This window comes from Sitophilus oryzae, unplaced genomic scaffold, assembly GCF_002938485.1.
Source record: "Sitophilus oryzae breed Bouriz unplaced genomic scaffold, Soryzae_2.0 scaffold_847_pilon_pilon, whole genome shotgun sequence".
Classification (NCBI taxonomy): Eukaryota; Metazoa; Arthropoda; class Insecta; order Coleoptera; family Curculionidae; genus Sitophilus; species Sitophilus oryzae.
The window spans coordinates 2,182,743-2,206,058 of NW_022147469.1; the positions used below are offsets into that span (position 1 = coordinate 2,182,743).

General features: G+C 33.9%; 1 protein-coding gene across 1 annotated transcript; it reads left to right on the forward strand.

Moving 5' to 3' along the window:
* The first annotated feature begins 1,023 nt into the window (after positions 1 to 1,023).
* Positions 1,024 to 1,756, forward strand: LOC115889799. The gene is made up of 2 exons (XM_030909878.1): positions 1,024 to 1,077; positions 1,199 to 1,756. Exons 1-2 carry the CDS (start codon positions 1,024 to 1,026, stop codon positions 1,754 to 1,756), a joined length of 612 nt encoding a protein of 203 aa, XP_030765738.1.
* Positions 1,757 to 23,316: the final 21,560 nt, after the last annotated feature.

The following is a 23,316-nucleotide window of genomic DNA, read 5'->3' on the forward strand; positions in this document are numbered from 1 at the left end:
TCTTGTTGGCTGAAAAAAACAAACATTCATTCAAATTTAAATTTCAAAATATTCAACACTTTTTTTTCTTCTCATACAAAAATGAACAAATCTAAAAAAGATAGACGTATATAGATTCCAATTTAGTCGAAACACAACACATCGAGCTGAAAAATAATAAAAAGAATCGTCAGGGCGCCAAAGTGTCCAACCGTAGACTTTTTAACGTGTCTCTCATTTCGTATCTCGACGTTTTTGACTACCTATTAAGAAATAAATAAAGTCGAACACCAACCAACACCGGCAGGTACGTTGCGGTAGAAGAAAAAGTGACGGAGATAAAATGAGAATACGAAAAAGAAAGAAAAGAGATAAAATAAGATGCGACATTATAATTTGGTTGTTGATTGTACGAGGGAGACGTGGAAATTTTAATATTGTATTGCTGAGTTTATACATTTTTATTAAACAGTTTTTTTTCTCTCAATATTAAGGAGCACATTAAACACTGCGACCTGTAAGACTTATTGTGTTTGTCTCCTTTCTTTCTATGTCTACACCTACTGTTCTATCCCTGTACCCTGCACCAACTTGTGCAGGTCCTTGTTAGAATGGGAGCATAGTTCCACCGGTTCTAGGCTTGCTTTCCCAAATAGAAAGTGTTGACACATAATAAAAATGACATATTATGTGATCTATCTGAAAGTTTCAGGATCTTTATCACAGTGTCTGCAGTAAAGGCTTCTTTGATACAGGCTTGTTCAGGTAACACTTGACACCCATATGTCCTGTCAAGAGGCCTTCTGTAATCCGCACTTTATTCCTGTTGAGCATTAGCAGTTTCTTTGTGGTTTTAGACAGTCCTTTTTCTGATCCATATTTTTTCTGAACTGCTATGATTTAGGAGAATGAAACTGAATATGTGTATACTTGTATCTTTTTCTCAAACTAAAAAATATTCGTATTTCCCTACATCTTTCACATCGTTAAAAATCACCGTACTTTTAAAAAGATCACAAATAATTTATTTTGTTTCCTCCCATGATGTTGCCTAAAAATACATCTGTGTGGTGGCTCAGTTTGTACCAGTACGATTTAGTAAAGTAGCAGGTTATAGAAGAATCTTACTGTAGAGTGTGATGATTTTTTGTATTTTAAATAGAAAAAAATAACATCAATATTGTTTTATCATTAAAATACATGACACTTTACACTTCAGGAAACCCACACCACAAGACAGCAGTACAAAAGAAAGGACTGTCCTATAAAATATAAAACGGATTTTCACATTATATTATGTAATGTAAAATTGTGCGAAAACTACAGGGGAATATCAGTAACAACCACCGTGAGTAGAATATATGGAAAAATTGTGAGAAATAGAATCGAAAACGAATACCAAGAAATAGAAGCCGAAGAACAAGCAGGATTTAGAGCCGGAAGATCGACGGTGGACCACTTATTTACAGTCACTCAAGTCACAAGTAAAAAGAGCAATCTAAACCAAGAGCTACATCTTGTGTTCGTGGACCTGCAGAAGGCACACGACAGCGTTCCCCTTGTGAGACTTTTGGAAGCTATGGAAAATACCAGTATAAACGTGGAGCTAATAAAAGCAGTAAAATCATATAATCAAACAAAAATAAAAATAAAAGTCGGCAAAAAGTTAACAACAGGATTTAATAGAACCAAATCTGAAACAAGAGTGCTGTATATCACCAACACTGTTCAAGATCTATCTCGAACAAGTTCTCAAAGGTTGGAAGCAAAAATGTAGAAATATGGGAGTACCCATAGGGGATAACATGCTCTACACACTGTGCTTCGCGGACGATCAGGTGCTCATAGCACAAGATTACGATGACATAAATTATATGACACGTAAGCTTATAGAAGAATATCAGAAATGGGGACTGGAGATCAATACTAACAAAACAGAATATATGTGTATCGGAGGAGAACAATAAGACCTAATCCTAGAAGAAGGGAAGAAGATTAAGTGCTGCACAAAATACAAATATTTGAGTATGCAAATCACAAATGATGGACTGTTGGATACAGCAATTAAAGAACGAAACCAACTTGGAAGGAATGCTATCACGGTATTAAATGGGGATACTGTGGGACAGAAGCATAAACAACAGGAAGCATAAACAACAACCAAACCAAAACAAAACACTAATATATAATACCATCATCAAGAGTATAACCACGTACAGTTGTGAAATGTAGCCAATTAAGGAAACAACAAAAAGAATGCTGGAAGCTACAGATATGGATTTTTGGAGGAGATCAGCAGGCAAATCAACGAATAACTAATGAACACATAAGAGAGATTATGGAGGTTAAACATACAATAGTGGACGAGATAAAGAACAGTCAACTCATATGGTACGGGCATGTCCAAAGAATGGCAGAAATAAGAATACCAAAGCAAATTATAAACCGGAAACCTGCAGGAAGAAGAAAACTGGGTAGACCGAGAAGAAGTTGGTAGGAAGGGATTGACACGTTTATGGAGGAAAGATCTCTCGGAGACGGTGCATGGAGAGACAGATAGGCATGGAGAGATGGCATCGGAAGACGTGGAACGTTTTAAACCGATTAATATATTTATATATAATGTATAATTGTTTATGCCAAATATCAATGTGTATTTAGGGGGATATCATATAAAACTGCTTGTGGGTATTCGTTTCTGCTCTAGTGCTTCATTATCATCATTTCCAGCTCATGCACCATTTCCGTAAAGGTGTACCCTTACATATTTAGATAATCTCCCTATGTTTGCTGCTAAAAAAAGATACCTAAGAAAGTTATCCCTGCTAATTTCTTAATATATAGTTGTTGTTCTTAATATCTAGTTGTTGTCCTTCTGGCCAGGTGTCCTGTTGATTGTCACTTGGGGGATTTGATTCTGTGAATGCCATCGAGCGTTGTGTGATCTGCAGTTTCTTTATGACGGTGCTTTTAATTGATCAGGTTTCGCTTGCATAGGTCATACCTGGTAGTCACGTTGATCGAATGTTTTATTTTTTAGATAAAGTGGCATTTTATATTTATGTATTTAAATATGATTGAGATTCCTTCATATATATACTTTATGCTAACTTAATTCCTCTGTTGATTTCTGGTAGTAGAGATCCTGGGCTGTCTATTAGTAGTCCTAAATATATATTCTTCTTCTATTTCCAGTGTTGTGATATTTATTAGAATATCTTTTGTGTCTATAAGTTAGGATATACTCTCTACTATGCGAGTATATATTATATACTTTCTGACCGGTCTCCGTATATTCGGTTTTTGGGTTAGCCATACGTTTTATCGAGCCCAAATGCATTATAAACGGCATATTTGAATTAGGAGTGCCTTAACGCGCTCTTCCCACGCGCCGTCCCACGTAACCATATTTCTTTCTTTCATTCAGCGGAAAGGCTACCTTAAAACCGACGCTGTGAGCGGTGCCCGGGACCCCGGCTCAATGAATACTTAATTACCAACATATGGGCGATTCGGAGCTAACTGTTAGTTTTTTGGTCCTCTGCTAGTTGCTGTATATTAATATTTTTTTTAGACCAGAACAAACTTATGAGTGTATCATGGAAGCTGTTGATTATTTCAGATTTTTTGCTATTCTCGGATAAGAACTTGTATGCACAAAAAACATATAAAAATAAAAAAGCCAGAGCATTGTACTTAGATTTTTATAAACATATGACACACAATTGTTGTATTAGCTAAGTTATTATTCTTCCCCAACTCAGTTTGTAACAGCAAATAGCGTCAAAAATATAGTTAGTAATGCTACAATTTGTAAAAAAGGTCTATATCTATGTGGCGGATTCATCTCTCCAAAAAATCCTATATGGGTATTTCGCCACTGCAAGAAAAACTACAAAATAAAATAGTTATTTTTTGTAAACACTGCTGGCGTTAATCCCAAGGAAACTACTTGTGAACAGTTAGGTTTAGGGATAAATAAATTTGCCTAACGAACAAAAAAATGCTTAACGTTTCGGAAAGTTTATCTCTTTCCATCGTCGGAATCAAAAAAATACAAAGAATAAAGAAAAAAACTATTTAAAATATTTAAATGCAACTCTTCCAGAACACTTTAGTTTTTTTTCTAAAACAGATACGTCTATAAAAACCGTTGACGTTCTGTTAAAATCAATTTTAACAGAACGTTCGTTAGGCAAATCTGCTGACCTAGAGTAAACGGCTGACAAGTAGTCTCCGTTGGATTAACGCAGCAGTGTTTACAAGAAATAATTATTTTATTTTGTAGATTTTCTTGTAGTCTTTGTGGCGAAATACCAAAGATTTTATATTGAGTTTAAATATCTTTGCGAAATACCCATATATGATTTTTTTGGAGAGATGAATGTGCCACATAGGTATAGACATTTTTTAAAAATTATTATTCTTCCCCAACTCAGTTTACAATAGTGTATAGTAACAGCAAATTGCATCAAAAAATATATTTAGTAGTGCTACAATTTGTAATAATGATTTTCATTTAAATTTTAACGAGTACAATCTGATTATTTTCACAAACACACAATTGTAGGATTTACCACCACACTTTTTCGCTACTTTCGTTTAAAGTCAAACATATTTGGAAACTACAAATTGATTGAAATAAAAGCTACAACGTACCCAGTACCATTTTAGAGGAAAAATGCAGCAGTGTTTTTTACAATTGTGGGGTTTATTACAATTTATTTTTTCGTGTATGCGTAAAGGTGGTGGGATTAGGTTCTTCGAGATGGCTATCGGCCTGTTTCACTGCGAAGTTTTTAGATCTATTGTGTTTAGGGAATGCAATCCCGCACCAAAATCTCAATCCCGCAAACCCTCGGGATTAAAACAATCAATCCCGCGGATCCGCAAAATTGCGGGATTGTAAACAATAGTCATACATTTGGTCCTAAATGGTACAAAAAGCATTGTACATTTTGCATAGACCCACAATACATTGATATAGCGTGTATCTTAAACTAGCTGTACATAAATTTGGACCGATGTATACAGGGTGTTCAAAAAATATATTTAATATTAAATACCCAAGTAGCATCTATCTGACTTCGAACTAAATCTGACCTGAAGCGACGTCAGACTTTGTGCAAATTTAGGTCGGGTGCTGGTGATGCGACCTGTGACGTCGCTTTCCTATTAAAAGCGACGTCGTTGGATCCGAGTCGATAAATCCAACGATCTGTCGACGGACAAAATAACAACGTACCATTTTTATTAATTTCCCAACGTCGTTCCCACGTTGGCTTGCACGACGTACATATACTTGAACTAGCCCGACATCTACCCGTTGTCCGAATAGGATACGTCTCACTGATAATCCCTAAAGTAACGTCCAATTATATTTTGTTGTATTTTATGTTCATATTTATAACCTAATTTACGTATCTCTATTTACGTCGGTAAATACAACCCATTAAGTAGCATTTGCGACCTAATGAACATCATGAACATAACCTAATAAAAAGTTTTTGTAAACAAACTTAATTTTTTTATTATGCCTAAAAAACACTAAAAATTCATTTAGACATTCATCTACATTTTGCAGAAAGAGGTCGAGGCTTTTGCAAAATAATAATTGTAGTAGTAGTGATGTCTTGCCTCCACCCGTAAATGCTTTTTATCCGGAAGAGATGCTGCATTACACTGGTGCATCTTAATTTCATTTTTTAGCTTAGGAAACCAGCAGACCCCATCCTCCTCCGACATGTGAGGTTGAGCTTAAAAATGTGGCTGCCCATTTTTTTAAGGAGAAAACAAAAACTAAAATATAGTTGCATAAATCCACAAATCACTGATACGCAAAGTGAGGTTACGTGGCGTACGTTGGAATTATATACGTCATAATACGATTGCCGGTCGTCCGGTTTGATGACTTCGGTCGTGTGAGACGACTAATGTTGGAGACCCGGTCGGAATTGGTATATTGGTAGTTCATATTAAGTCGGACACAGAAATCCGCCATTCTTAACACGTATCCGATTGTCAGCCATTTTAAAATCGTTTTTTGTTTTTAAAATTTATATCCACATTTCGATTTCTAGTAGAATAATATTGATAAGGTTGAGTTTGGGGGGAACCACAGTACAGTTTTATGATTAAACCAGCTAGAAAATAAAAAAAAATATTTTGCGAGTTACTTTTTTATAGATATTTTTATTTCATAAATCTACCTAATTTTGAAGGCGCTCGTTGTTTTCCGGAGTATTTTAACCAGATATATCAAGAAAGTGACTTCCGTTGACAAAACTGATGTCTGGATTAATGATTCAGAATTATTATAATATGAAATTAGGTAGGCACTTATAGTTATATTCGAGGAGTGATTATGAATCCATTTGTAATTAGGTAGTTTGGTTAGGTTTTTATGTATTTTTGCTAGCGAATATGAAACCAAACGTAACGTAAGTGCTTAGCGACGAATTTTAAGTAACTACAATCCAACGTAATATGACGTTGGTAATTGGTAGAATTACATTCCCTATTAGGTCAGATACCGACGTCGAGGCGACCCGAATCTGTATTCCCCATTTAGGTGCAAATAAGAGTCGTCAGGCGGTCGAACTGACGTTGGTGCCTGACGTCGGGTTTATTGAACGCGACGTATACCCGACGTTAGATAATGTCCAAATGCTACTTGGGTAAACTTAAATATTATTCTGATGTTGAAGATTTTTTTAACTTGTGTTAGTTATCTGCTTTGAGATACACTTTATATCAATAATTTTTTGGCATATGCAAAATATACAAAGCTTTTTGTACCATTTAGAACCGTACGTATGACTAAAAATGCATATTTTTCGAAAAAACGTCGTATTTTCCTTAAAACAAAAAAAATTAAAAAACCGATCAAATTGTTTTTTGTAATTTCAATACAGATTAGTAGTACTTGGTAAAAATTTCGATTTTTTAAAAATTGTAAATTTGCGGTAAAAAAGATTCTTGACCAAATTTTCACACTCTTATAAAACACCCTGTATACGAGAATTCGCTAAATATATTTTCGAAAACCACATAGCATCTTAATCATAATAGATGCATCTAAAAGCTGGTCCAAACCGCATCCCAAAATCTTTTTAGTTCAAAAGATATTCAACTTTAAATTTACCCTAAAATTTTGCTTGTCCCGATAATTATGTCCGGCAGTTTATTTGACGAAATTGTCCACAAGTACTAGTTAAACGCTTTTCTTCACTTACGCACATACGCCAGAAAGAAATCTAACAACTAATCTTTTATTTCACTTATTTTTAATAGCCAAGCCGTAAGGGGAATCCCCCGGGCTCCGAGCGTCGACGCATCGGCCCGGAACGAAGCGGTTTGACCTTGATCGAGATCGATTCTGTTACCCAGTAGTAATGTGTCTATCCCGCGGATCCCGCACGGTAAATCCCGCAACTTTGATCCCGCAGAATCTCAGAGGTATCCCGCATTTGCGGGATCCAGCATTTGCGGGATTGCATTCCTTAATTCTGTTTTTCTTCTGATCCTCAGGTTACATTCTCCAGTTATATACTTTTCAAAAACTTAAGCAACTTGGAGACTGAACCTTCCATACAGCTCTTTGTCAATGGCCTATCTTAGTACAAAGAACCAGGCTGTCGCACCGACATAGAATGAGTTCTTTCGTTTTTTTAGATTTTATTGCATATTACTATGAACTTTTTTGTTCGTCTTTGCCCGAGTAAATTTCTGAACCATTCTAGAAATTTGTTGGCCATCCACCGTTTTGTGGCCATTCTCGTGACTGCAAACACCGCAGAAGAGTCAATACCGATGAATGACATTGATAAGCCTTGTTTGACAATTTCATCTTCCTTTTCGTTACCCTTGAGACAAACAGGAAATAGCCATCTTATCCGATAGCCAAGCAGCACTAGACGCGATCAAGTCAGTAACCATCAATTCAAGTTGGTCAAAGAATACCTAGAGAAGCTGAACAAATTAGGCAAACAAAGTCCTCCTACTCTGTGTCCCCGCTCACCAAGGGATAGAAGGCAATGAAAAAGCAAAGGATCTAGCTAGAAAGGAAGCGAACACTCCGCTAACTGGACCAGAATCGTTCTGTTTTCCAAACGGAAACCAACTAAAGGCAGAACTGAGGAACCTGGAAGACTCCATCTGTAACATGGAATAGGAGTCCTCCAACGGTCGAAGACATTCAAAAAAGTTTCTTAGAACTTACGCTGAGGAACAACGGCGAATGCAGATTCTGGAGAGGAAAATGAGGAAACACCAGAACACCTTATCACTGAATGCGCCGAGACGACGACCGTTCGTGCCATGAACTTGGTACGGCTGATGTCGAGGATGGAGTGCTGGCCTCTGATGAGTTATAACTCGTTATAACTCAAGAAAGGGGAACATACAATAGATTTGTAAGGTCGCGGTGATTAACTCTCTTCCTAAACATTCTACATTCTACCTTTGAGACCAGGCTTGAGACCCTCATGTCCTGGTATTGTTATCTTATAACTGTGACTGTAATGGCTTACAATTACGGACATGGCTTAAAGTTGGTAACCAGTGAAAAGAAGTTGATAGAAGTTGTAAAAAGTAGCAGTTTGAATAGAATCACTCATAATTTTGTGACGGCAGTTGTGAAATGACCCGCGCGCGTATATATACGAGATCTGGGTAACGTTTCGGGTCGGTGTTTTCTTTTTATTTTTATTTGAAAGGTTCTCTTTTTTGGTGTTAATTTATCGCGCGGTCGAGACATTAAATTTTAAGCAGTTCTTTTCTTGTCGAATCTTATTAACTCGGGTTACGTTGAATCCTCTAGATTCTGTTAATAATAAAACTTGGTTTTGTTGACAGAATTTTACTATTAAAATGAAGAAACCTTTAGATTTTACTTAGTTACTTGTAGAGTACTGTTTCTGGGATTGCATCCCTCATCGACAAAGCTTGATTGATCTCATAGTATATAACTATCTTTTGCTCAGAAACACAGCTGAGTTTGGAACTTCACAACTGAAAAATATAGCACAATTTTACCATAATGTACTTTGAACTTTGGACGCGCGAACTGTTACCATCATCAGTAGATGATTAAAACAAAATTTTCAGTTTTAATAAGGCGCTGATACTGCCTAGATATTGTTGCTCTGTACCATATTTTCCCGTTTAAAATCGAGACATCATGGCTGAACCCAATTGTTCTGTATTACTAAAGCTTATTCTGAAAACATGTTAACCTGGATTCCCTTTTTTATTAATTTTCAAAAGTTGTATCGATTTAACAAAAGTTGTATCGATTTTTTAATTATAATATGACATACTACTGAATTCCCTGTATTTAGATACAATAGATTGAAAAATAAAAATAGATATAATGTTTATTTGTTCTAAATTTTTTCTTATACTCTAGCAACTTTTTACCACATTTTTACTAGTTCTAAAATAAATAAACACAAGATGTCAATAAAGAATCACTTATTTTTTTATCATCAAACAACTTTGGTTATCTTACATTTCCAACCCTTACTTATGTTATCTATTAACGCCACTCGGGTCATTTTAGTTATTTAGTAAACCGCTTATATCCGCTTTTAGGTAACCACTTTTTCAAACAATGTCCGATTTGAGATGATTCTCCCATGGTTGTCAAAATTGGACACTTAACCCTGCCCTAGAAAGAAGTTTGGAAGCCTTTGAAATGCATTTGTACAAAATAATATTTTGCATTATTGCAACTATTTATTAACTGTAAAAGATCGAAACGAGTTATATAGACTAGAATTCCTGAAACTGGTATAATCGAAAGCAAAGATCTACCTGCAGACGCCAAAACTCTTGGTTAAAGGACCTCAATAGATCGTTTGGTTTGGTTGTTCACAGACATCTTTAGAGCTGCAGTATCCAGACACATGTTAACCATTTAGATAGTCAACCTTCTTGAGGAGACTGATGCGTCTTAAGAAGAAAAAGATTCAAATTTATTAGCAGCTCTAGTTTGACCATCATATATTAATGAAACTATCTAAAAGCCATATTCTTATTAACTTCCCTCAGAATATATCCCACTTTTTACTTTGGCCGTTTCACTATTTTCTATTGCATACTGCAGAATAGAGAAAACTTTATCCTGGATATGCATACATGTTGTAGCCTCTGGCCTGATGGCCCCATTCCTTCCGTCAGACGTCCTTTTAAAAAAAGTACCTATTTTCTTCAAAAACTGTCTCCATTAACAACTGAAACAAGTCTGAATGAATATTAAAGTAGGTTTTTAATTTTGTACGCTCGCGCTCTTATAATTCGAGCTCTGGGACCTCTCGGACTGTCTTTTATTCTTATTTTTCAGTTTGTTTTCGGTGTTAATTTATAGCACGGTCGAGATGTTTAATTTTAAACAGTCGCTGCTTGTCGAGTTTGATTAAAACATAAATAAATATGTTTCACGTGATATTCTTGCATCTTTGTTTTTACAACAAATTTAGGCTGGTAGTTTTGATGTGTATTAATTTGGACACTATTTTGTTAGTTCTCTAAAGTAATGTGCAGTAATTTGTTTATATTTGTATTATATAGGGTGAGTCTTAAATAAGTGCAAATATTTTCAACTCTGGTATTAGATTTCGATAAAAGCAACACATTTTCTCTTTACCGTGTTCCAAATTAGTCCAAAATAACCGAGTTATTTTACTTTGAAAATTGAAAAAAAAACTTGGTTTTGCTTACATTTTGAGAACCTCTGTTGAACCACTGTTTTTCAAAAAATTCCAAATCAGTCCTGGGCCCGAATTCTGTAACTTAGAAAACGCTAAGCGCTTTTAGACGCTCACCGTATATGACGTTATTTTTCGCTTACCGTGGACTTAACTACTGATTGGGTATTCTCATCTGACGCGTTTAGCGTCTTTACCATAGATAAAAGAAAGTAATCTACTATTAAGATAGATATGAAACTTAATAGTAAAATTTTGGGTCAAAGCGCCCCTCCGTGTTTTTAGTGGAGACTACGTTTAACCCTTAAGGGTTTAACCCAGCGCCTTCGCCTTTTCTGCTGTAAATGTTTTTTATGTTTATATTTGAATTCAAAGGATTTATTTTTAAAGTTACACTGATATATTAGTATATCAAAGTAACTTTAATAAGAACTAATTAACATAAGAATATATATATATATATATATATATATATATATATATATATATATATATATATATATATATATATATATATATGTATATATATATATATATATATTACAATTTATTTTTTATTTATTTTACAGAGTTTCATGTAAATGATCGTAAGTCGACTCAACTGGCTGTCTAATGAATAGACCGAGATTTATAGATTTTAAAGCGAACGAAAAAAAATCAAACAACGAATACATACCATATATTTTTCTTTTATCTAAGATACATACCTTATCGTCTTTTGGAAACACGTACATTTTTGCAATTTTGTTAGTTTCTTTGTAAGATGCAACACAAGAAAACACCATTTTTACAGTTAATAATTAATAAAACTATTTCTGACTATGATATTTAAAATTTAGATAGATAGGAAATTAAAAAACAAACCAGTATTTGCAAACGCAGGCCCAAATTCAATAAAAATCAAAATTTTTCCTGCGAAAATCAGGATTTTTTCACTGAAAAGGTATTTTTTGATTTATCAGCAGTCATTGTCAAGTTGACAATAATATACAGGGTGTTTTCGAATTAGTCTAAAAAAAATTATGGTGTGATTCCTCATGTATTCTTAAAACAATTTTTATATAACCATTGGGTCTAAAGTACTTCCTTTCTGATCTACAGGGTGTTAAAAATTAAAAGAAAATCGATTTTTTTGCTTAACATAAATGGTACACCACTGCTTTTTTAGAAAATATATTTTTTTCTTGACTGGCCATCCTTTTTCAACAAAATTGATCTTTTGAGTTTTTCTTGTTTATCAAACGGTTGTCGAGAAAAAAAATAAATATACTTATTAAGAGCCCGCCTTAATTCGTTTTCTAACGATTTTATATTTTTTAGATTAATTAGGAAACACCCTGTATATGCATATCACAGGCAACCAAATAAACTAGTAACCTCTAAAAATTATTTTTCCTACCACTAGCGACATACCGTGTTTTTAGTGTGTACTAAATTATTTTATCAAAATTTCACCATATAAGTTTCCAGGCAATGGTCTTTACTGATTGCGCTAACCGATTTGAAAACAGCTACCTTAAAGGATCGTTTTGCTTGTCGAACTGTCAGTAAAAATAGAAAAAATAGTGATTTTGTACGTACTCTTAACTGAAAACTACTTCTTCTGCAAATTCCTCAATAAGTAATTGATAATTTACGACTTGGCAGCTATAAATATTGTTCAAAACATCGAAAATGCTGAGAAGCATCTTCAACATTTCACTCGTATAATAAGAATAATGATATATCCATAGAAAAATAGGTTGACATAACTCAACAATAGGTTATGAAATTCACGTAACATTGACATTTTTCATTGTTTTATCCACATAGGTTATTGTACCTGAGAAATTCGATGCTGTCAATATGTGCTCAACGCGTATCCAGAAAACGATTCGCACAAAATCGTCTGCTTGGCGTTCTGCTAATCGAATACTTTCGCTTACCGCTTTGAAAGTGTAACGTTTTTACGTCGAAGTTCTAGAATTCGGGCCCTGTACAACTCAATTTAGAACATTTTGGCCTTTTTTACTTGGATTAAAAGATTTTAAAAAAACAATGGTCTTATATAGACAGATGACTTAATTAGACAGAAATACATGTACGAATTATGAAAACTCTTATACGTAAATTAAATTACTCATAAGTCATTGTTATATTGTTAAGTTACTACTGAGTCACACACAGCTTTTGTACTATAATTCTTAAAAGGATTTAGAACAATATCCAAACTATATTAAAAGAATTGAACCAACATCTGTTCTAAAAATAACTCTATTTACCAATACGGTTGCAGTCATTCATAAAATATTTTTTAATTATTGTTTGTTAAAATCTGATTCATTACGCCAAAAAATATTTAAGAAAATCTGTATTATAACATTTTACTTTTAATTGAAGACTCTAAATTATTTTAAAGTTATAAAAAATCAACAATACATAGAGAAATGTTTCAAAAGAATAGTTTTCGAAAATTATAGGGGTGAGCCACTTTTGAGACGCACCCGGTATAGAAGAATTGAGAGAAGAAACTTTAATTAGTTACTAGTTCTCACAAAGCTGTTCATATTACTCTTTGGGCAGATTCTAAATTATTAAGTAGATCATATCTGATAGAGGAATTGTTTTTTATTCTTCCAGTTCAAATTTGCCTAGAGTTTAATGTAACTATGATGTAAACATATATCGTATTATCAGTACTTTTTCTAGTACAAACACACATAAACATTGATATAAATAAAATATTATATAGCATAAAGTAAAAAAAATATATTTACTTATATGGCCAGTTAATTTTAAAACTGATTTATTACATGTCATATCAAGAATAAAAATATTCAATAATAATTAAACATACTGTAGTATAAAGGATGGATGTGAATAGGAGTGAAACTGGGTGAAGCCCACGTTAAGAATTTGTTCTTGATAGACGTGAATTTATGAACGGCGATAGTAAATAAATAATGTAAAAGAATTGATTAAAATAAGAAGGAGAATGAAAAATGTTGCGTGGGAATACCGATAATGATTTTGAAATCCTCTCTACTAACGATTTATTTTTATATATCTTTTTTACTGATACATTATGAATTTTTAACATGAACTTTATAGTACTAAATTCTATCTCCAAAACCTCATTCTGATCCTCGAAATTAGTGGAACAGGTTTCAATTATTACTCTACTACTCTCCTACTCCTGTAAATTCATGATTATTTATGTCTATAAAAATAAAATTAAAATTACAATTTCTCTTGACGGATAGGCCAAAATGACATTACTAGCAAATTTTGAAGTATAAAAGTTAATTCCAAGTTGATTCTCACTATAAGCTGTAAATCATAAGATCCTAATTAATAAACTGCAGCACTATGGGTTCAGTGGAACATCTCTCGAATGGTTTAAGTCGTATCTGAGCAACAGAAGTCAACTTGTGAGGGTGGATACCACGTTATCTTCTAGTAAGCTAATAGAATGTGGAGTACCACAAGGCTCAGTACTAGGCCCTATTTTGTTTCTTCTTTTTATTAACGACATTGCTAACATAAACATCAGTGGTAAAATATGTCTTTTTGCGGACGACACTAGCTTCACTTGGAGCAACAAGGACCTCACGGCACTGAGTCTTAACATTTCTAAAACTAAAGCTTTGTCGTATATAAACTCGCTGCAGCTTTTTGTACTTAACAACACCACCATTGATGTCGTAAAATCTGTAAAATTCTTAGGGCTTGTTGTAGACAGTTCTCTGAAATGGGACATGCATATCGAGGCTTTGTCGAAAAAATTGAGCTCTGCCTGTTTTGCATTAAGGTCTGTTTCTAAGGAGCTTAACTTGTCAGTGGCTAGAACCGTTTTTTATGCACTTTTTGAGTCGCACCTCAGTTATGCCCTTCTATTCTAGGGTACGTGTTGTGCGACTCAATTTGACCGCAGTTTCAAGCTCCAGAAGAGAGCTGTTCGATATTCACTGGGACTAAACAGCAGAACTAATTGCCAGGACTTTTTAAAAAAAAATAAAAATATTGACTCTTCCTTCCTTATTTATATTTGAATCCGTTTGCCTAATACGTAGTAAGCATGTATCAGTTTCTCAAGAAAGGCCATCTCACACTTATCCACTCAGAACCGCCGAGCAAGATTGTTATCTACCTACCCCACGCTCAGAGTTAGTTAAAAGTTCAATATTTTACAACTCGACAAAATACACAATTACCTGCCATTTGAAATCAAATCCATAACATCATTTTCTTAATTTCACCAAGCATTGAAAACTTATTTACTAGACAAGGCTTTCTACGCCGTAAATAACTTTTTTTGATGTTTTGATAATCGAATTTGATCTTGTAAACACTGGTCTAATATTTGCTATTACTATATTTACTATAAACTTACTAAATATTTTTGAATCTTCTTTTTATTTTTTTTTATTCCTTGACATTGTAAACATTTATAAATGTTTATTTTAAACAAGATTGACAATGTAATTTGTATACTTGTTTTGTATTCTCTCTGGTTTGTTTACTTTACCTTTGTCTACAAATTGTAATTTTTTTTGACAATAAAGACATTTATTTATTGACTATCGGATAAGATGGTTATTTCCTGTTTTCGATAGTTCCTATCTAAGATAAATTGTACGCATTTTTTGATAGCATATAGATTACTGCCTGAAGAATGCTGGGGTGAAACGCCGTAATTAACTAATTTTAACATTTTTAATTCTCATTTCGTTTTAACATTTTTAACACAAGAAGTTTCAACTCCAACTGTATTGGTTAAAAACAATGTCAATTCAGGGAAGTAATTTTCATCTTAGAAGAAAGTCTTTGGCCTAACAACTGCAGGATTAATAAATGTATAGGGAACTAACTCTCATCCATCCATTCAATATACTTTAACGTATATTTCAGGCAGTTCAATTGTTGAAATTCCGCTCTGACAAAACATATGTTAATACCGTCAGCGGACACATGCCGGGCCAGCTTTAAAAACAATAGGACATAAATTTCTCGCCGATTATTACCACACGAAAAAAAAGCAGAAGAAAAGATGGTTAAAGCAGGCATGCCATAGCAAAAACCAAAGCCCGATCCCTTGTCGCGTTCTAGTCAAATACCCAAGAATTCTTCAACCATTCTCGCGAAAAATAGATTACCATTTCAAATCTGAATTTAACAATCATTAGGTCCTGGCGGTGTTAACTCTAACACACACCTGTACGGCATAATTCCGAAGGTGTTTGTTCTTTTAGCGTGCATTAATATTAATTGATTGTATTTTAAACCTACGCGCCTTTATCTTTAATCTCTTAGTTCGAAGAAAAAAGGACCGTTTATGCGTTTTTTTTTCTGAACTTAATTTCGAAGGCGGTATTTCAGTGACAATGGGATAAATATTGATTAAACATTTTTAATGATTGGAGATTTTTAGATAATTTTTTTGATGAACACTTTATTGAAATATTTAAAATACTATAAAGTGCAATAACTTAATAAGTATCCTCAAAATGTATGCACTAACGATCTCTTGAATGTGTTTATACAGTTATTTGGTTATAGGTTATAGGTACAGGGCGATGAATCAAAATCACAATAAGATCTATTTGCTTTAGAAAGAGTAGATGTTACTATCCAAATCTTTTTAGACATTTTAATACTTCAACGAGCAGTCTCGAGCCCAAAGGTATCGCCGAGACTCATCTCGGAATGCTTGGATAAACTTGAAACTCTCAGAGGCACCCGAGACAAAATCTAGGAAAGGCAAGAATCATCGGAAACATATTTTTGCTATTTTGAATGTGGTAATAATTCAGTATTGAAACTGAAAGAATTTTGGACTTTTATTGCCTTTATTTTTGATTTGGTTTGGTTTGTTTCGGTCAGAAGGATTACTGATCGAAAAGTCAAGTGTAAACTCTGATGTTACTGACTGAACAAAATAAAAACACTAAACCACCACAATACACCAAAACACTTTTACTTTTACACTGGACGCGCGTTTCGCTAACCATGTTAGCATCATCAGCAGATGATTATAAACTAAAGTACAATCTACAAGTTGAGAGTGGATGTGGCAAAATCTAGCCAACCGAGTCTGAACCCACTGAGCGTAACAGTTAGATTTCCGCCACTAGAGTAGTAGGAACAAAGAACTTGAAGGAATTGGACCGTTGTCTCTGTTCATACTATCTTTACATTTATTAATTCTGATGCTTTCATATGCATCTAATTGCCTGTAATTTGAGACTTGTTTAATTAATTTTAAATTATTAAGATCTATACAATGTTCTTTATCAACAATATGTTCGGCAACGCAAGATTTATCCGGTCTACCATATCTTATCTGAGCTAAATGTTCTTTAAATCTAGTTAATATTGATCTTCTAGTTTGCCCAACATATTTCTGATTACAATCTTTACAAGAAATTCATAAATACCCGACCTTTCCAGTGGAGGTGTTTTATCCTTTGGATTACCTAATAATTGTTGTAATTTATTATTAGCACTATACACAAGTTTATAATTGGCATTCTTAAAAATTCCTTTTAGACCACGGGATAACTCTCTATCAAACGGTATCGAAAAATATTTAGACGTATCTTTCTCCACTTGAAAAGTCGAATTTTCAGGAATCATTAACCTATACCTACGTTTTCTAATTAATTTATCAACTAGTGAAGGAGAATATCCATTACACTCAGCTACATTCCTAATGTAATCTCTTTCTATTTCATATCTTTCGTTGGAAAGTGGGAAACTAAGTAATCTATGAACTAAGAAATTTAAACTAGCCATTTTATGTTCAACACTATGATGTGATTCATTAGGAATATATCTGCGTGTGGTCGTATTTTTCCTATAGATATCAAATTCCAGGCAATTATTAGTATTTCTAATAACTAATACATCTAGAAATGGTAATCTGTCGTTGTTCTCAATTTCATGCGTAAATTTAATGGAAGGAAAACGATTATTTAACTTAGAAATAAAATTATCTACAGTGTATGCATGTGTGTCAAAAACAGCAAAAATATCATCCTCTCAAGCTCAATATATTCAATCACAGTTTTGTTGTCGAGACCATTTGCGTTCAGTAATTCCTTCAAGTAGCCTAATTAATTTTTGGCAACGCATACAATTTTGGTAATGAGGGATTGGATACTTGCAATTTCCTCTTTAAAGAAAGATCAATAAGGGTGTTACATTCTTTTAGAGTTTTTTTAACGTCTGCTAGGGTCTTAGACAAAGGATTCTTTTTCAAATTTTGTAGGGGCCATTATCGATTAAGTTGTTAACCTTATCGTAATAGTCTTTTTTATCTAATATAACAACCTTATTTCCCTTATCAGCTTTTAGATAGAAACAATCTTTGTTACGCAAACTCTTGACAATATTGTGCTCCTTGTTAGATTTTAATGATTTACTTGAAACGATATTTTTTGATAACTGGTTTCTACAAGCCTCTCTTGTAAATGCTTTAGAAGCCTCGGGCAAGTGCTGAATAATATAATGAATATAAATAGACAATGGAAGTCCGAAATTCTTTTAGTTTCAGTATTTATGTTAGTTCAAATTTATAACCCGTAAGTAATGCAGAAATATTTTGGATCAAGGGAAACCAAACCAGGGGAGCAGGGACACAAGACACAGGCATAGCAAGTCCTGCATTTGAGAACACAATCGCAAAGGATTCCTGCTAATGCTCAGCTAGGAATAAAGTGCGGATTATAACAGGGCCAGATTATAATGCTCCTGACAGGAATATAGCTATCATGTGCTACCTGAACGAACTCATATCTATCAAGGAAGCTTTTGCTGCAGACTCGGCGATAAAGATCTGAAACAGTAGAGTATAAATGTCACTGCGAGGCTCTGAATCTGACACTTTCTATTTTGGAAATTAAACCTAGAACCAGAAGAACTATGCTCCCATGCTATCAAGAACCTGCGAAAACTAGTACTGGGCATAAGAATAGAGGACAGACCAGGTGCAGTCATAGGAAGAGGACAAACACAATAGGCATCACAGGTCGCGACATAGGTGTTTCCGACATAGGACGACCCCTTAAAATTAAGAAAAGAACCAAATTGCTTTTGAGTAGAACTATTCTCAATGTCCCCACTAATTTTGAATTAAATAGGTGCAGTCTTTCTTAAATTACTTAAAATCGCCTTGTCCAAAAAAATTGTTTATATTTGGCACATATATTCAGCATAGGTAGGCCTTTAAAAGACCTATTTACGACGTCCTGTAACAACGTCCCTTAATCCTGCTTAGCCACCCTTAGCTGTAAAATTAATAGGGGAGCCAATATTTAGATAGTTCAACATTTTCTTGGGATTTTCTATGTTTCGGCTATATTTCCCAAGTAGCATTTTCACGACTTGCGACCACATGTTTACTAAACACAACGTTGGATTAGTTACAACAAATAGTTAGCTCCCTACCTTAGGTATTAAAATAAATTTAAACGTTTTTATAACGTTGTGCCGACGTTGGACTTGTACTACAGCAAAGTAGAAGCTTCTGCGACGTCGAATAAACGTTGTCTTCTAACCTTTTTTGCTTAAGTGATCTTTAGAACGTAGCTACAACGTTGGATAATATAGAGTTTTCCGACGTCAGTTTCAGGACCTATTCCAACGTTATGCAAACGTCGTCTGTTTTACTAATTCCAACGTTGTTTAGATTTCCTTATTCTTACGTTGGTAGGACGTCGGGTCACTACCTTTTTGCAACTGTATTGAACCATAACCTTAAATCTTAAATTTTCACTTCATTGTTCTGTTCAGTCAGACAGTTCAGTGCTGTTTTTGTTTTTATAAAAAAAAAATAATTAAAATGGGACATAAGAAATGTACATATAAAACTAAATACATCGACATATATTACCGATAGTTTATCCACTCCCTCGTTTATTTAGATTATAGAGGGCGGCACAAGCTAGACTCTAGGATGACTAAATTAGGCAATCTTGCGACTAGTATACTACCTGTTAAGGCCGAACTGCGACTTTATTAGACCAGTATGCGACTACTCGAACTACTCCATCTTAATCTCCAAAACAAGAAAGTGCAAGTCGCCATGTTGTTAAATAAGAAAATGTTTCGTTTCTAAAATAGCAATTCCTGCTTTTTGAATAAATTAACTTGAAATATTTGACCCTAAAAAACACGCGGAAACGATTTATTCGACTGCGAATGAATTATTCTCATTTTACTAAAAAAAAATTCAAGAAAATTTTTAAAACTTCTTTAATTTTAAGGCCCATTAGTATTTTTCAAAGTAGAAACAATACATTTATCAATAAAGTTGTTTGCGTTTAACTTTTTGCCTTGGGTAACGAGTTACAGAGTCGGTTAAAGTGTTTCAATAATTATGATCTTCAAACATCCTCCACACTTAAATACTTTTGTTTGTTTTTCCTTCACTGCCATCTGACATATGTCTCTAACTAAACCATAAAATAATATTTTTACTATAATTATCCCAATTTAGGATAAAACGCGACTTAGACGCCATATTAGTTTTGTATTTCTGTGAATTAGGATTTTAAACAACGTTGCAGATTGTACTAAATTAGGCTTCTAGCCAACGTCGGTATCAACGTCGTTTCGACCCAAAAATTATTCTCAAACTAGTGCAGACTAGGGTTGGCACGAGGTTGTGCCGACGTTGCGCCCCGACGTTTGGTCGCGTTACACAACGTTGTCCCGACGTCCAAATGCTGCCAATATTTAGATCTTCGCACATATATATATATATATATATATATATATATATATATATATATATATATATATATATATATATATATACACTTGCGTGCATAGAAATCGGCCCAAGGCAAACTTTTTGAAGTTAACTATATATTTTTTAGAATCTATTTGTCAGATTAAGAAAAAATATATGCTGTTTGAAAGACAATTTCATATTCTTTGAAAAGAGTTAAGAGATATTAATTTGTATTTTGGTTTCTTTGGATTAAAATTATTAAATTAATGTATGAAACAAATTAACGTTTTTTATTACTAAGAGGTATGCTATTATTTATTTATTTATTTATGGACTATTAACTAAATTAAAATTTCAATAATGGGTATGACCCCCTGTTGCTCTAACAACATCTCTCATACGATTTGGCATAGATTCGATCAAATTTGATATTGTTTCTTGCGGGATGTTAAGCCACTCTACCTCTACTGCTACAATGAGCTCTTGGATAGAAGTTGGGGCTCTTCGTCTGGCACGAATTCTTCGTTTTAGCTCATCCCATAAATGTTCTCTCAGGTTTAAGTCTGGACTGCATGCTGGCCATTCCATAAGCCGAAATCCGACTTCTGAAATGCAATCGTGTATGATTCTTGATGTGTGTGCCCTCGCATTGTCATGCATAAAAGTGAATGCGTTTCCAATGTAGTCGACGTAAGGTATTACATGAGCTGCTAAAATCTCCTCAATATACCTAGCACCAGTTATACTTCCTCTTCCGTGCCGACGGTCGCCCCAACAGATGAGAACTGAGTCGGTTCGCGCAGTCATAGAAATTGCACCCCAGATCATGCAGGAACCACCTCCATAAGTAATCCGTTACTCAACGATAAGTACTCTGGATAAATTTATACTCATATTAAAGCATGTTAAATTGTCTTTGAAACAGCTCATATTTTTTACTTGCTCTGATAAATAGATTCTAAAAGACACAGTTAAAGCCAAAAGTTCACAGTGGGCCGATTTCTATGCACGTAAGTTTATATACATATTGTGTATATTGAAACGTTTATTTCTGTGTGGCGTCATTTATGTTCCTAGACCATTTTGTATTCATTATAAAAGCAAAAACCTTATACAATTGATTCAGACGCTCGTAAACATACATTGACTTCTAGTTTAGTCTATCTGAATGCTGGTCTTTTTTTATAAATCCTTTAGATGTTTGCGAAACCTTGAAACGTTGACAGAATACTAATTTATATGTCTTCGGGATGTGCTTTTTTCCCATACATGAGCGGTTTTTGAAAGTAACAAAGCCGATATTAACCTATTTAAAATCTATTAACATAATAGCTGTTTATAACAATATTTGACAGTTTTTGAATACAAATTGATATTCTATTTCTTTTTTGTATTCCATTCAACGTTTAATTATATGGGTTTACTGATTTTCTTTTACATTGTTTTTCTAATCTTAAATAAATATTAGAATGACAGTAATTTTCAAGATGGTTTTAAATGGCGATATTATGTTTTAAAACCATTTGAAATCTGGATAATTATTAAACAATTAAACCATCCATAAAAATTACGTAAACATCCATAAATTTTCACACGAATTTTTGACTTTTGAACCCTCCTCCCGTCCTTGTCGCGGGTTGTCACATTTTTAGAACCCCCTCCCCCTGATGTGACGTCAACCTAGGCTAAATGATTAATAAATATAGCTAAAAGTCAAAAATTTTAAAGCTTTTTTTACATATTTTCCGGAAGTTGACTGCAAATGTCTTATTTTAAATCATTTTTTTTTCTTTACCTGAAAACGTACGTATGCTCTTTGTATATGTATGTTTTCAGCTCTCATGGAAGATATACACATATATTAGACCCTTAAATAAATCTTTAAGAATACTTACAAGTAGGAACACAGTATATATTTCCTATATGTGAAAAAGAAAAATAAGGAATTCTCAAGCCAATATTATAAACACTACTATTCAAATGACAGCAACGTTCTTTTTTTAGACATATTAAAATTGACAGCGCTTCGTGAGAATGACACGTTGTTGAAAATGTTTATACAGATGCTAATTTGAGGATGAAGAATTGATGAAGATGATCTGCTAACTGAACTGACACTAGTAGTCCTCAAAGAAAATGGTTTTGAAGATGATATAGGACTACCAGACTTTAACTTAAGTCTGATATGATTTTTTTAAACTACTCTAAAATTATGAATCATATGTTTCCTATTTGGTTGATTAGAATATATTGGTTTTAAAGTTGAATGTCTCACGTAAAATCTTCAGTTAGCTGCTCTATCGATCGCCTATGATCGTAATTTCCGGATGTAGAATGTAGAATAAACATTCTACATTCTACATGCGGTTTTATTTCTTCATTCTACAGGAGGAAGGTTAATCTCCGCCACATTACAGATGTATTTTGTGTCCTTTTCTTGAGTTATAAGGAGTTATAACTCATTATAGCGTTTCAGGGCTTTAACAAAAACCAATAACTGAGACGACTCTACAGAGGCCAGCTCTCAATCCTCGACATCAGCCGTACCAAAGTGCATTGCACGAACGGTCGTCGTCTCGGTACACTCAGTGATAAGGGTTTCTGGTGTTTTCCCATTTTCCCCACAGAATCTGCATTCACCGTTGTTTCTCAGCTTCAGCCTACTGAGGTGTTCGTTAAAGAGATAGTGTTCTGTTAGAAACCCCGTGACAATCCGCAGATTGTTTTTACTTAAACCAAGGAAAATCTTTGATTTTCTCGGTCGTAAATTCTGAGGAACTTTTTCGAGTGTCTTAGACCGTTGGAGGACCAAACCATCCCTGTCCCTTCTTTGATTTTGGAAACATCAATATACCATGTTATGGTATGGTCTTTTACATGCTGAGCAAACGTTTCTCTCTTCCAATCCTTTTT